General features: G+C 40.9%; 2 protein-coding genes across 2 annotated transcripts; one reads left to right on the plus strand and one right to left on the minus strand.

Moving 5' to 3' along the window:
* The first annotated feature begins 316 nt into the window (after positions 1-316).
* LOC132790049 (carbohydrate sulfotransferase 11) lies at positions 317-4,118 on the plus strand. The gene is given in 4 exon segments (XM_060798474.1): positions 317-357; positions 990-1,131; positions 1,133-1,577; positions 2,314-4,118. Coding segments are annotated over 3 exon segments (1,353 nt in total). The 5' UTR covers positions 317-357; positions 990-1,038; the 3' UTR covers positions 3,129-4,118.
* Positions 4,119-5,872: 1,754 nt separating this feature from the next.
* LOC132790031 (myb-like protein AA) lies at positions 5,873-11,692 on the minus strand. The gene is made up of 3 exons (XM_060798453.1): positions 11,086-11,692; positions 9,382-9,699; positions 5,873-9,313 (listed from the first exon to the last, which is right to left on the minus strand). Exons 1-3 carry the CDS (start codon positions 11,258-11,260, stop codon positions 7,230-7,232), a joined length of 2,577 nt encoding a protein of 858 aa, XP_060654436.1. The 5' UTR covers positions 11,261-11,692; the 3' UTR covers positions 5,873-7,229.
* Positions 11,693-16,885: the final 5,193 nt, after the last annotated feature.

Here is a 16,885-nt window from a genome sequence, read left to right on the forward strand (position 1 = left end):
TTTTCAAACAATGACTTAGAAAATATTTTTTTTCTAGTCTTTATTTATTTACAATCTTTCTATCTAAAGATAATAAGTAAATTATATGAGAGAGAAAATATTCAAGGATTAATATGTAGATCAACCAACGTAAAATGTTGGGCGATAAGACATGGTGTGATGCGACTAGACAATAGCGAGAATATATTCTTTACCCTTACTCAGACGCAGTAATTACTCTCTATGCGCCTGCGCACAGAAACTAGAGGCGACTTGGACTTTGGATTAAAGTATCACAAGCGGCCCACAAAGAGGCACGCGGCAGTTGAGTGCGAGTAGTCGATGGGAGCAGCACGGCTGAGCTGCCAGTCTCTTGCAGTATGTACATACGTGAATAAGGATACCAATACTCCCAGGTGGTAATTTTAAGTATAGACTTACAGATACAACGCTTCGCAGTAACCGGACACTGCGCATTACTATAGGTATTTTTTAATGTGAAAATTAAAGATACGTAAACCTTAAGTGTATCTGCTAAACACTCAACAAAATTTGCGATATAACTTTTATAAATAAAGCAATAGTGGAAATGTGGACAGAAGGAGACGTGGTTAGTCAAACTGAGAGTGACAACAAGAAATCTCATAGAAACAAAAGCAAATGTTGACACTTAAGGATGGTGTCCTATTTTTCGAGTGCTGAGTAAATAAATGTGTATGTATGTATGCGCATATATATTTTAATATATCTGTGCGTACTTCAAGAGTGACGTACGTTGCCAACCACCCAGCTGTGTATGTGTTTGTGCTCTAATGTATAGAGGTATCCGTGCATATGTATGTTTTCGTGTATGTGCGTATGTATGTACACACACCAACAAGTGTCGGTTCGCAACGGGAGTGTGTTACAGGTCACGTTATTGTGGGTCTTTGCTTGCTAGGAATGTGATTGCAAAGGGTTTGCCATTAAACGCCCGATGATATATTTTTATTATTTTTTTTCAACTGCAGATCTGGAACATGTAGTGGATGTTGAAAAAGAAGGATCTGAGTCCTCAAAATGCAGATTCGCTTGCGATCAGGACGGCGCCTACATGCGTACCTGAAAATAGGCACCTGTGTTTTGGTCGGCATCTGCTACTTTGCATTTCTTTTTTCGCGAATCGCTCAATGCTTTCGAGCATCGTGAGCGAGCAACAGCCGCCGTGGCATTGGAGGCGGCGGAGTACTCGGAGCCATCAAAGCAACAGCTCAAGCTGAAGCGACAACAATCGCAACGCCAACGTCTACTTGATCAGAAACGCTTGGATTTAAGTCGTGCTAACGGCACCTCATCAATGGCCAGAAAAACAACCGTAGCTCCAGCGAGCACGCTTAATCCAGTCTACGAGTACTCTGAGGAGCTTCACAGTCGCACTGAACGAGATTTAAAGTTACGTCGCGACCACTTGGCGACCGTGTGCGAGCGATATAAGTTGCAGGAAAAGTATCCACCGAATCCATGGGAATTTTTCATCTCGCCCGGCCACAATAATCTTGTGTGGTGCAATGTTTTCAAGGCTGCAAGCAGCACATGGATGTATTACTTTAACATACTGGGTAAGTATAACTCGTAGCTCACATACATATATTATGTATAAGTTCAAGCACGCAGAAGGAGACATCTTTGGCCCCATAACGCAGTGCAGGACTTATTGCATTTAAAATGCTGTTAAAAGAACATATTCATAACCCATCAGTATGATGACAGCGCACAATTATTAATTTAAACTAATAAGACATCATTTCAGATACGCGTACCTACAATAAATTCTAGTTTTAATTTGATCGTAAGCAAATTTTTAGTAATCGGAAAGACAACAGTTGTTTTTGCATGTACCCTAGCTATAAAATAACGCTTGCTATAAGTTTTTCCATTTTCGTAAGCAAAGCAGATGAAGTTTATCTGTGTGTAACAGAAAAAAATCGAAATATTTCTCGCAGTCTCTGAGGTCAACTATAGTTGTTCATATGGTAGCCAGACAGAGGAACATTGCTATATAGGCTCAGCAAATACGTTGATCCATAATGGGGTTGGAGATGCTTTCTTCAGCTTGTTACGCACATTTTTCCTATGGTTATGCAGATATATAGTACACACGTTAAAGTCAATACACTCCATATTATCCAAGGAAGTGTATAGTATAGTCGCATTCATTCTATGAATGAGTATTTTATATTCTGTAAAAAAAAGGTAGCGCAAATCTGAGCGTTCACGTATGGCTGTAGATAACTATTTTTTTATCATATCGCTAAGTGAATTTAAGTTCTAATAAAACCTTTCTATTACCAACAGCTGGTTACGATCTGAAATATTTACAACGAACTGAGGTGCAGCCTCTGGAATTGGCAAGACAACGTTTCCCTCGTCCGGAGTTAGCCGAACTGCTGGAACTTTTGCCCAGTGCTTTATCCTTTTTGTTTGTACGCGATCCCTTTGAGCGTATCCTTAGCGCTTATCGCAATAAGCTGGAGGGCAATCGAAATAGCTTCTATAAGGCGCTAGGCACCAAAATTGTCCATCGCTTTAGACGCCGGAGCATGGGAGGTCCCTGGCCACGCTGTGGCCCCACATTTGAAGAATTTGTGCGCTTTTTAATCCAGGAGCACAAGGCCGGACGTCGCTTCGATGAGCACTGGGCGCCAGTTTACAGCTTCTGTACGCCGTGTAGTGTGAATTTCAGCATCATTGGCAAAACCGAAACATTTCAACGGGACTCCGAGTTTATCATACGGCAGGCGGGTCTTGAATCGCTTCTACTGGGAAAGCTGCCCAGGCGCAAGTTGCGCAAAATTGGAAATTTAGCTCGCAGTGGCATCAAGTCTGAAGCACTGGTGGAACGCTATTTTGCCGATCTCGATCGCACAACATTGGACCAATTACTCAAGATATATCGCATCGATTTCGAGCTGTTCGATTACGACTTCCTCAAGTATTACGACATGGTGCATCCCTGGTCCCTCGAACAAAGTACACAAACAGCTCGAACCGGAACTGGAACTGGTAGTGGTAGTGCAACTGGAACTGGAACTGGAATCGGAACAGGTACTGCAACATTCGTTACAACGCCTGTTTCCACATCTCTGGCAACTGCTACTGAAGCAGACTAAATGTTTTTGCTCAAGATCGCGTCAAGATGCGATTAACAATCTAATTCATGTACCTTTTAAACGAACACAAATGAATCGTAATCGTAACCGAAACTGTAACAGAAACCCAACCGAAGCAACCAAATTTACCGTTTACTAAAAAAATGCCAAAATTAGCGTTTTCCAAAAACGTACAATTTTCGACCTCCCTTAGATAACGCCAAAATGGAACAAGAACAAGATGTATATGTAGTTAGAATGATGCATTTTGATGAATTTTTTTCATTAAAATCGAAAAAAAACCGAAGTATATTTACAGCCCAAATGCCAAGCATCTTTTTAGGTGCCATTGCGACTTGCAACTTGCGGAATGCGGCATTAGTTAGTGCTAAGAACTTACAATTTACAGTCACACCTTACAACTTTTACTTAAATAATTTATTTACAAGCTATTAACATAAGAGCATTGATGTATACATATATATGTGTATATATTTACATTGTGCGTACATACAAACGCACTCACCAACCTCTAGACAAATATCGCAAGGATCGCAAAGGACCCAACAAACCTACACATACATATAACTACATTTGTGAATCTTTATGTACCCACAGATATGTATGAAGATCTCATTAGTCACATTGCCTATTCCCCCCTCCCTCCTTCCGACAAGATCTACGTGATCCTTTTATAAATATATACATTCAGAAACAAAATACCTATTACATAGATATTTGCACTTACGTTAATAAACAGGTCTTCATCTACGTCTTTAACTTTTGAGGACTGGATGTTTTTTCCAAGGCCTCTAATACCGATAAAAATATAAAAAAAAACAAAGGATTTTTGTGAATTATATTACATGGATAACGATCACAAATTCGCAAGTTAAAAAACTAGAAACTTTTCATGTGATGTTTGAGATATAAATATAAATATTATACTAAACTAATATACTCATTTTGGATTGTATTTCAAAATTTAAAATAGGGATACATGGTATTAAGTATTCTAATTATATAAGTATTTTTAACTTTTTCGTTGTGAACCTAATAAATAAAATAATAAATACATCTCTAATACAACTCTTAAATGACTGTCAATAGAGGAGCCAAGACAACACTCGACTTCGGCTCTCTATTTTTAAAAACTGATTAGGGCTTTTAAAAGTTTAGTATTATTAGCATTTGGGGTTTGTTTTTAGTCACTAAAATCCGAATGTAAAACTAAATCAATTGAAATCACTTAACATAACTTCATCATCCAACGCACATAAGGAGGGTCCCAGCTATTAAGATGGACCATTTACTCAGATTTTTATACCCATACCATACCCATATGAACCCATAGGAACCCATAAAGGGTATTATAAATATTTGAATAATATCGCACTGCTTTGCTTTCATCCAAAATGCGTACCGAGTCGAGCACATTCGACTGTAGCTTTTTACTTGTTATAATCTAGTTAAAACTGATTACTATATATGGAAAATTTAAAATATATTCCGAAATTTCTATCACATCAGTACAGAAAATATTAAAATATGTGGTATACTTTATTTTTTCGCTTGCATTATTTACATTACACTCTTATCCGCAAGTCACGTTGTTGTTATTCGCTTTTTTCATAGTTCAAGATCTAAATCTTCAAACTATATTAAAATTGTGTATAAGGACTGATAATTGCAAAACCACATACGAGTAGAATAAGTTCACTATCCATATTCGCTGAGAAAGAACTTCCCGACTTATAAGTGCCATTATATGCGATCATTTCTTCAGCAAATTCTTTTAAAGATTCCACACTTGAGTCTCCCCTGTACTGTCGAACTTTCTTTCCTTCCTCGAACCACAAGAATGTTGGCACAACTTTGATATTGAAATCCTTGCAAATCGACCTGTCCTCGTCACAATTGTATTTGGCGATGCACAACATGTTTTCATTCTTCAACTCATTTGCTAATTGATTCCACACGGGTTTCAGTGCAATGCAGTGTTGACAGTTAGTTAGGTAAAATTTAATAAAGAACATGCCCTTGAATATCGTTGAACTAAAACTTTCAGCTGATAACTGAAGAACTTGTCCCGATCTACACATTGTTGTGATAGCGCTGTAGGGCAATTTAACGAATCTCAGCAATGTGTAGAGATCAACAGAGCTGTTAAATTCTTTGTATATTATATCACTTTTACTGAAGAACCCTAAAGATGGATAACTTGAGATATTCCTTTCGACACAGAACCTTTTATGTTTGTTGCAATCAATCGATGCAAATCTAAGATCATTGTCGACGCTATGCTCTTCGATAATGGTCTTTAAACCGCTTAACATTCCATAAAGACGCCTATGACTGATGCTGCCAGAGACATAGAACTCACTGAGGACATTTCCCTTTTCAATACCCTCAGCAACACTTTTCGGCTCAAGTAATATATTTGATCCATTCACTAACAATTTAGAGTGCACAAGCAACGTCGTGGATAAAACAAAAATATACGGTAAACAGATTCTAATTATTTCGGCTGCCATAATTCTTGATTTTGACAACTAATTCAAACATAACAGTGTTTGTTTACTAGCGCCTTTAGTAGCATGTTAGTCGCTTTACTTATGAAATCCTTATCATCGATTCGCGCAGCATTTGAGAATCCAGGACCTCCTCTCTTAGATTGTGCAATGAAGAATAATTTGCGACAAATCGGATTACTGAGCTATGAACGAAAACATTATTTACCTAATTACAAAGACACACTAGGATAATTCAAATTAAAGTTTTTATTTTAATATTCAGGACAAACGTTTTATATATTTGTGTATAGTTGTTATGCGTCTGTATGCATTTAGAGTGTCACATCATTAAATATATAGGCATGGATATCATAGTATGCATCTATAAGTGTATGTATATACATACTATGTGCAGACATGTACTATGTACATATATGCACTTCATCTTCGCAAAACTAATGCTAACTAAAATACAAGTCATAAATAAAACAGTAAGTATAAGCTTTATGGTGGCGCCTATAGATGCCTATCGAAAATTTCGAATTATAGTTAACAGTAAAACGTCTTATAGCTTACACAATTACTACGTTAAGTGCTGCCCTAGGCAGCGCTTCTTAAGCTTTCACACTGATCTCTACAAGTACAACACGATATACAAAATACGAGTGATCCATCGCAATGGAATCGAGGGGAAGAAGATAATGGGATTTCATTTGACATCTGCGCTTGTCTGTCGCCTGTGTCACAAAGATCATTAATTATAGTTGATCATGAGTTAACGAAAAGTAAATTGCCAACCCTTTGCAAAAAGTGTTCTACATGTAAATATGTATGCGATGTATATATTAAATATAATCTTTATAGTTTAATCTCGTACATTATGTAATTGTTATAGTTGCTTCATGTGTCTATATATTTTGTATATGTATAGAGCTTAAACGTAACTAAGCTTACAACTTTATGTATGTGTATGTACAGTGAAAATATAATATAAGATTTTGTCGCCTGACTCAGATGAGACGGAAATAGCAATAGTTACTAGCGCGAAAAAGTTGTCTTTAAAGCTTAAACTTAAAGGTGATAACAATAGGAAATACTTAGCAACATCTAAAACTAGAAAAGTACCTGTATGTATGTGAATATATAATATGTATGCGAACATGTTAATGATTCTGCGAATAAGGAAAATCAGATAATAACAGTATAACAATAAATGATTACTTAATGTACATGTATTGCATGTGTGTATGTGTGCAAATTCTGTTAATTAATTGGAACGGACTCTAGAACGTAAATCCGATTAAGACGAGATCTATATAGTTTATCGCATATATAAATATTTGTTAGATATGATTATAGAACAAACTCTACACAGAAATACAGAAATAGTCAATTGCATCAACAATAAAATATATATATATAGTACGTATAGTGTGTGTGTGTGTATGTGTGTGTGTGTGTGTGTATCGACATCCATTCTCAATCCACTCCATATCCCATCCAATTCGCATATAGTTGCAATCACATTCTGCATTTGCATTCAAAAGTATCTCGAACCAATTTCAATCTGTCTATTCGCTCTCTCTCCTCGCTCTCGCTCTCTCATCTCCTACTCGGCGAGAATCATCATACTCTTAATGCTTGCCACCTCCGATTCCAGCCTCTCCAGCTGACTCTTTAGCATCTGGTCTCGCTCCACGTTGGACACTACGCCAACGGCCACAGAGACCGCGGCGGCAGCGGCGGCGGCGTTCGCGGCCTCTTTGGGAGCGAGGAGCTTGCGTTGGAATTGCGTTGTCCACTCGCTGCTGGCAATTGAGATGCCCGAGTCGCGCTCATCGCTGGAGTTATCGCCACCGTCGTTCCACGCTGGAGGCGATGCACGATTGCAGCTGGGCTCCTGTTTGATGTGCTGCAGCGAAAGCAGCGCCGTCGCCGCCGCATCCTTGTCGCCTAGATGCGATTTGTGCCGCAGCTTGAGAGGCAAACAGTTGTTGGCATCACTGCTGTTGTTGCCAGCATTGCTGTGCGCTCCCAGCGACAGTGTGTGTTGCGGCTGATGGGGATGCTGAAGTGCATGCTGATGCGTATGCGAAAGCGGATGCAAATGCTCCTCGGCGATGTCATGCTCCTGCTCATCGTCACCGGAGACGGCGCCCGACGACGAAGCAGACGATGACGACGATAATGCTGAAGAGGCGGAGGAGAGATGATGATGGTGCGTCGACGAGGTGGTCGAGGAGAGCATGTGCTCGTAGCTGGGCGAGCAGGCGCGCCGCGACAGATTCAAAACGCTGGCTTCCGCTGAACTGACCACCGATGAGGAACCAGAGCACGAACTGCTCACAGCGTCCACAGCGCTACTGCTGACAGCTCCCTCGACGCTCTGGCCGAGGCTCTGACTCTGACTCTGATTGTGGTTGTGGTTGTGGCTAAGGTTGTGACTGTGCAGGTAGTTGGCTGCCTCCAGCTGTTCCTTGCTGATCGAGGACATGTACATTGAGGCGGAAGCGGAGGCGGAAGCAGAAGTCGGCGTCGTCGCTGACACAGCTGGGGAGACGTAAGCCGCTGGCGTGGCGCCCACAGCAGCTGCGTTGTAGAGAGCTCCCACGGCCACAACCTTGCGCAGACTGTCCAAATCCTCGGGCCTGACGTTGCGATGGAGCGCCTGTTGCACCAGATTGGCGATGGCATTGCTGGGCGGCAGCGGGCGGTTGTGTGCATCATTTGGCGAGGGCGGAGCAACGGCCTCTTGTGTCTGCTGCTGTTGCTGTTGTTGATGCTGCTGCAGCTGTTGATAGGCATGATGAGGATGCGGTTGTGGATGCGCATGCGCATGCGTTTGAGGATGGGGCGCAGTCAGTGGCAATGGCAATGCCGTCGGCGCTGGCGGCCCAGCATGCTGCACCACAAGATGGCCATTCTTGTTGACTGTCGCATCGTTGACACGCTGGCTGCTGTTGCTGCTGCTGTTGTTGTTGCTGTTGGGTCCATAGATGATGGGCGAAAGAGGCGGAGCAATGGAGCCACTACCATAGCCATGGCCATGTGGTGGGGGCGAGTTGTCGCCGGCGTTGGCTTCAGGCGAGGAGACCGAAGAGGCGAGAGAGGAGCCATTGGACGAGGAGGAGGAGGTGCCACTGCTTATCTTGGCGCGCTTTGTATTGCTGAGCACCTGCTCGCTGGTGGGCAGAGAGGCGAGGATCTTCTCCACGCTCACCAGATTCTCGCCAGATATGTTGAACTTGTCGCGAATGGCATCCAACTGCGCCTTCAACACATGATTCTCCTTTGTCAGCTCAATGACGCGCTGCTCCAGCACCATGTCGTTGTAGCGTCGCTTCTCGCGACTCCTTTTGGCAGCCTCATTGTTGCGTCGTCGCCGATCCCAGTAGCTCTCATCCTTCTTGTTGTCCGGCGTAAACTCGCGCTGCTTGCGCTGCGAGAACAGCTCCTTCTGTGCGGCCGTCATTGTGGATGGCGAGCTACCTCCACTCGCAGGCTTGCCCATCAGACTGTGACCATGTCCATGGCCGAGACTGTGTCCGTGATTGTGGCCGTGACCGTGACTGTGACTGTGACCATCCCCGTAGCCGCCGGCGGGCACAAACTTCCCCATGCTGTGGCTCTCCGACATTCCGCTGTCATTGGACTGTGGACTGATTGAACCGCCATACATGGACAATGGATGAACTGCAGCAAAGAGAACGATATGGATATAGAGGAATTTATTGTGACAACGACTATATTGATGTACTTACGATTGGTGGCTTCGTTGGAACTTCCATTCATGGACAACGTGGGTGAGATAGTCGTCATGCGTACGCTGCTCATCATGGAGGCAGAGACGGGAGCTTTGTTATGACTCTGGGTGGGCGTGGCAGTGAGCACCTCGGGTATTGCCGTCGCCTGCAGCTCGTCGTCGTCTTCTTCTTCTTCTGTCTCTTCTCCCTGCCGCTCCCGTTTAAGCACCACTGAGTGGGACAGTGGACGAGAAGCGAACTCGCTGTACTCCTGTTTCTGATCCTGATACTGGCGATTATACTGCAGCAGTTTCAGATTAATGTTCGCAAGCTCAACTGCAACGATTGGGAAAAATTGCTTAGATTAGTCGATAAGAAAAATACCATTGTTTTTAGTATATATGAATAAATTATATATTCAAGATATTTTAAATTAATTATCAATATATAATTGTATATTCAAGAACGTTTTATACTGTTTATAATTTATCTAATTTTTACACCTGACGCTAAATTAAATAAAAATAAAATCCATTTATAAAATTTACACCTGACGTTAAATTAAATAAAAATAAAATCCATTAATAAAGTTTCGTTTTTCTCGCTTAAAGTAGCTGCAGTAGTCTAAAGTTCCGATGTATGTATGTCTAAAAAGTATCGGTATCAGCCGATTCCTCTAATTTAAATTAGAGTGCAATCAGAAAATATGCAATGTGATAACAATTAACACAATAAACAATAAATACATCCAATGTCCACAACGCCACACTGTCTAATGCGATATTTTCGGGCTATTCACACACATACACTTAGAGATACATATGTACAAAGGCGTCCGGCCGGTGTTTCTTTGTCTGGTCCTTGACCTTGCCCTCCTCCCATGCGCCATACTAGCCGAAAAAAGTAGAAGTATATAAATACATGCTGACACCTTTACAAACAAGCAAATACACCAACACAAATGCATGTATTCACCCAAACCCGAGTGCAGCACATTTGCTTTCATTTTTAGCGCGGCCATTTACACAATGATTACGGCAAATGATGCAAGAATCAGCGAATTAGACGACAGCACCAACACAAGTATACCTTCGTATATACATGCATGCATGGCAATGACAACGACGACAACGTAAACAAGAAATCACACGACGAGATTTGCTAGTGTGCAAGTGTAAGTGTCTGTCTTTGTGTTCATTATTGTTGTCGTCTCTGTCGCTGCCGTTGTCGTCTCACCCTCACCGTGACCATCGAATTGGCATTTGCAGTTCAATGTGCTATAGCACACACACACAGTATGTATTATAAACGCATACAGACAACACGCACAAACACTTATTCTCGTTCCCATAAACTGGCTTACTCACGTCAGCGGCCAGACGCTGCCAGCGTTGCTGCCGCCGGCAACCCCTACGACTCCTACACATCCAAAAGCCGCAGCACAGCAGCCCCATTCTCAAGGAACAACAAGTAAAAGCAACAGACGACGACGTCGCGCTGTGCTGTTCTGCTGCAGTCGCTGCTGGCTGAGTCGAAATTCACAAAAACAAAATGACTAAGCGCGCTGCTACTGCGCTCTCTCTCTTTTCTCTCTCTCTTTTGCTGTCGCTCTCTTCATATCTATTCTCCCTATTTCGCATGAGTTTATTTTGCGTTGTTAACTAATAAACAAATTTATACACTCCTCTTGTTGTTGTTGTTTTATTTCATTGTTGCACTTACATTGTGCTTTGTTGTCATTGGCTGCGAATGATGATATTGCACATCGACTGTTGTTGTTATCCGCACAGTTGTTGCTATTGGTCTTATTGCTGTTTTTGAGTGTTAGAATATGTTTGCTTGTTGCAGCCTCTTTGATAAAATTCACCTTCTGTTCTAAGATGCACACAATCGACATAATGTTTTAAGCATTCAATCCCATTCGCGAGCACCGTTTGTTGTATTAACACAAATTTTCAAATGCAATTTGTTAATATGATTTTGTAATTTGCATTTCGATACGAATGATCAGAAAACACTCACACAAACACTCACGTTTATATATTTATTTTTTGTTTTTGAAGATCTTTGTCACGATCTATACTTAGTATGTGTACTAAGTAATTGTTCTTACTAGCTTTATGTTTTTTATGCCACAATTAAATATCAGCGTTTTCTATGTTTTGGCTGATACTTTGTCTGTTTATGTTGCTTTTACTATTTGTGTTCAATCTCCCCACTAGCAGCACTTGAGAGGAGGACTGTAATTCACTCACAATATAAAATATATTACGCGGCTCGCGAGCGCATTCACAACCGTTTCGACCGAATGCTGAATCGCAATTGAATTTTGTAAAAGCATTTCACTCGACAGCCACAGTCCAATCGGAGCCTGGTCACGTTGCCGCTGCACGCAGTAGCGACACGCGACTCACATCGAACATCGAACACCGGTCAACATGTTTGAAGCAGCAGCTTGCTTGCCGTGGCATGGGTAAAAGTGAAATTTGTCTGGTTGGAGAAGGTTGCGGACTTGTTGCGCTGCGAGCTCCAACCGATCACATTTCTGTTCTGTTCAGCTGGCCTGTTGAGTAATCAGTGTCAATCTCAAATCGTTTTGAGCTGCATATTTGAAAAGTAGAACGTGATTGCGCCGTGTGCTTGCTCGCCACCCAGTGGATGAAGTGGGGTGGGAGGGCTAGGCAGTGCGACGACAGCACGAGGGCGATTGACAAATGCGGGAAGACGGGAAAATTGTATTTATTGAAATATTGCGTTGCATTGCGCTTCGCTGCTGGCCCCGTGAGTCTATTTGCATGTGAGTATGTACATAGATGTGAATGCAGCCAACATGTATGGACAGACATGCATACATATATATATATATATATATATATATATGTATGTATATGTATGTATATGTATGTATATGTATATTCGAGTTTCAGTTGTCTTCTTGATGACGCAAAAGTCTCATACAAATTGCTCAAGCTATAAACTATATTATGCTTTCAATGCAGCCTTTTTCAAGAGATTTAATAAAAATACAACATATGTTAGTTCGGTTTATTTGCAAAAGCTCAATGCGAATTAACTCCACCATACACTCAGCATGCTTGTGAACGGAGATACGATAAAGATAAATGTGTTCTACCAATAATTTACGATAAATATTTAATATTTTTAATAATATTTCAAGAAATAAAGTCTTTATAATTGTTTAATTAATTATTATTTTACTATTATTTGAATTTTGTTGATATTATGAGTACTTGGTACATTAGAACTTATTCGAGAATTCTTAATTATTCCGCCCCAAACAAGTATGATTTTTATACATTTTCAGACAACCACTTCCTCTCCTAAAAAAGGAGACTATCTTATCAACTAAGCGATGCAGTTGTGACTGGCAATAACAACATCGTTGCAGATTAGATACAAAAACAATAAAAAGTAATTTTCGCAGAGATCGGCCGTAAGATACCCTAGACCACTGGACCACTCAAGTATTGCATCTGAGGTCGAGTGATTTGTCATAATATGCAATATTCGATATAGATAAATTGATCCTTTGGATAAATAATAAAGGAGAAGCCAAAAGTTTGCTAATAACACTTTATGAAGAGCTAGTAACAGAGCTTATACCCTAAAGCCATGGGAATAGGGTAGAAACCGAGACAAGGGCAGGTACATGTGCAGACGAGCTAAAGTTAGGTCGGGAGATATTACGTAAGTTCCACTATGTCTGATATGGCCGAGTGTGACTAACTCAACGACCCGAAGACGGACGGAACGAACGAACGAACGACTGGCAAATGGATTTACTGAGTCGCTTACTTGGAAATTCGTAAGAATCTGAATTAAAATATACTTGATAAGTACTAATATAAAATACCAGAGGAAGTATAAAACCAATAGAGAGGAAGATTTGTTATCTCGGGAAATTTCGGAATCTCGGTTGTCGTAGCAAAAAAATGTACAGTACTTAAAACGTTATTGGAAAGAAAATCATATTAGACAATTAAATAATATCTTCATTGCTTCCTCAAACAAGTTGAATTATATAATACTTTGATTATTTTGTAAATTTACCTAAGCACCAAATGAACCGTGTTATGTTAATAAAGTGTTACACATTAAAAAATATTGCTTCGCCTAAATGAATTTCCATAGGAATGGAATCTGAGTCTGATATTTATAAATGTTCAATTTAAATATTTGAGAAATATGGGTAAATTCATTTGATTAATATAAGATTACAAGTAACATATAGAATGAATATTACTGAGGGGGGAAATTATCATATGCTATAGCTTAATAAGCATTCAAGATTTCTTGAATGCTGCTGCTCCCCTCACTTGATACTTAATTGTAGTGGGATAACTAATTCGCATGATTGCAAAATCATTACGACGAGCCATCGAGCCGTCAACTCTGCTGGTCCAGCCAGCTACCGTTACACGTGAGCCAAGCACTCACGTGGTCCGGCCAATCGCTGTTTCGTTACTTCCGCTGCACCCTGTCGTTCCGATCTGATCATCGTCATAAGCATCATTCAAATGCCGAAGCTCAACTAATATTTTGCAATGAAGACGAACACGAATACGAACACGAACACGAACACAAACACGTATACCAATGTGAATGTGCGAGTATGGTGTATGGCTCAGGTAATCAGTTGCTGGTTCGCTCATTGGATACACCGCAGGCGATGTTTGCGTGGCACCAGAGTAGCATTCACGTTGTGGTGGGGGAGTAGGGAATGGGGAATGGGGAATGGAACGAAAAGGAACGAACAAACGGCTGTAACAGTCTTGCTGACTACGTACGTTCTACGCACACACTCTCAGTGCACACCTACACATACACACACGCACACTAAGCAAGACGTCAAACTGTTACGAAACAGCTTCAACGTATTCGTCGTCGGCATCAAAGTCAGCAGCGAAGCAGCGAAAAAGCAACAACAACGTAATACAAGCTATGGCCGCAGCTAGCGCACTGCAATATCCCCTCTCGCTATGGCCCCCCCTTCCTCAAGCACACCGTCGAATGTCAAGTTATAGCAACGCCCAACGAGAGCTATTTATACTTGATACTCGCCGGGCGCTGGCGCTGGTCACGTGTCGCAAAATGTGCAGCCGGCTGGCAGTGCAACGCTCCCGCGTCGCGACGCGTCTCGACAAGTTCCAACGCTGCTGGGCTCACATGTTCGCGACTTGAGTCCGTTATGGAAATGAGCGATTTGCTCACATATTGCGCTTGCTTGTACCCTGTGACGAGTGTGGAAAGAAGGGTATGAGAGACCAGAGCGAAATCGACATATTTATAATTTACTGAAGAGTTGAGCTCTACAGGAAAAGCCAAGGTTCAAAATATACAAATATGCAATATATATATTTTGAAACAAAAGCCCAGAGTATCTTGACGACCACTCCTGACTACTATTCGTTATGGTTTAGTTATTGTTGTTCTTATCTGCCTTAAATAATACGACATTTCGTTTTACTATGAGGGAGATTTGGAAATAAGGTGTGTATTAGACTTACAGTAATTCAGCTATAGGTTTAGCTTGTTATTATTATTTTGTTGCGGCTTGCAACGTGATTGCTTCTGTAACTGATAACGACAGTGTTCGGTTAAATCAAACTGAGTCGTATCGCAGATACTCTTTGAAAGAGTGCTAATCAAATATTTTCTTCATTTTTATTAGCTATATTTATCTTAAAAATATTACATGGAAATTGTAAAAGTGTTCTTCAATAATTACACTTTGTATTAAAAAAAACATAAACATTCAATACAACGAATATACCTAATTGCAAGTTTATTACGCGGCATATCTTGGTGATGCAATATACAAATAAATATTCATTTATTCTGGATATTGCATTATTTTATGACGGAAATAGCCTGCACTACGAATGCTATAGTTGTTGAGCTTGTACAAGTAGAAGACTTTACTTTACGCAGAGTATTTGAATATTTTAGAATATTCCCCTTGCAAACAATTTTATTTACAATGTATTTATTTTGTTGTACCTCTACAAGGTACTGCAAATTATGTAATCTTTACAAGTTCTTATATTTTTAAAAATGGAATATTAGTGAAAAATATAAGTCTTGATGTGACAACGAATCCGAATTTTAGAATTAGAAAGTCTGTGTCAATTGACTGATCTAAGTTACAATAAACTGGAAACTCAAAACTTTCCTAACCCAAAGTCAACAAACCAAACCAAGTCTCCGCCCCCAAATGTGACCTCGAAAGTGCTGCAAAACGAGTCAACGATGTTTCGGGAGAGTTAGTCATTGTTAGTCTTCCACAAAGCGCGCCTGTGCAACGTGAGAATAAATGGTTTGGGGAGCGACGACAATGTAGAGATATATAAACTCCCCTCACCCACCATTTACCTAACTTCACATTCTTGGACTTCAGCGTCGCGTCGCGTCGCGTCGCGTCGCGTTGCGTCGTTACGTTAGCACTCGCAACATGTTCGAAGTCCGACACGTTGCATTGTTGACTGCGCTGCTGCTGGAAAAACGTGAGTAGGCCAAGACGGCAAACGTGACGGCAAGTTCGATGTGATATCGGACTGGCCTACTGAACAGGTGATGGCACTCGGGGGGTGCGCAAGGCAATGAATGCATAGATTGAGCAATTTACATTGTATGGCGCTGGCACGTTGTCAAACAAACGGTGAGAGGAATGGAAAGGAAATGGATGAGGAGACTGAAAAAGCGGATGAGGGGGAGTGGGCAATATACAGATAGTACATTATAACTGTTCGATTGTAGGGATTTGGTTCGAGATGATACATTCATAAGTGTTACATGACAAAGGAAAAAAATATGCAGCAATTGTTATTTGCCACCTATCCAGCACCTACCGGGGTACACGTGATGATAGCTAATCATAATTTGTTAAAAAAGAATACCCAAATATTCTAGTAAAAAACTTTCTGTTTTATGACTGATGAATATTTTACTAAATGGTAATGCTACAGAACTGCAAAGAAATAGGAATTTGAAGGTTTTATCTCTTGACAATATGCAAATTTTGATTGGTCTTGTTTATCGTATAGGATGTAAAGGCTTCTTAATAACAGTTAGTGCATACTTTGTGTTTTCAAGTTTCTGCATTTACGTATGTACATATGTATGTGTGTACATATGTATATTGCAGTTTAGTTTTTGGCATCCCACTACAGAAGTTTAATTTTCAAGAGCAGCACTGGCTGCCGTTGTTGGCCGCGTAATGAGTGCAAATGTGAATGAACTTGCCGCAAACACGCACGAAAAGCCCAGCGATTCACACAAATACTCTCATGCTCGCTCATTCTCACTCTCTTCCAAACCGAGCCGAACCAAATATCTCGACTGGCACACACACACACAAGCATATTTGTACATAAACTGTTCGCTTGTTACTTTCACGCAGAAGTCGAAAACTGGCGCTTGCAGCACATGTGAAAGGTGGAAGGTAGAAGGTGGAGCACGCCCCCCGCTAAGTGGACTGATGTTAGTTTGTATTCTAAGCAAT

This window comes from Drosophila nasuta, chromosome 2L, assembly GCF_023558535.2.
Source record: "Drosophila nasuta strain 15112-1781.00 chromosome 2L, ASM2355853v1, whole genome shotgun sequence".
In the NCBI taxonomy this organism is placed as follows: Eukaryota; Metazoa; Arthropoda; class Insecta; order Diptera; family Drosophilidae; genus Drosophila; species Drosophila nasuta.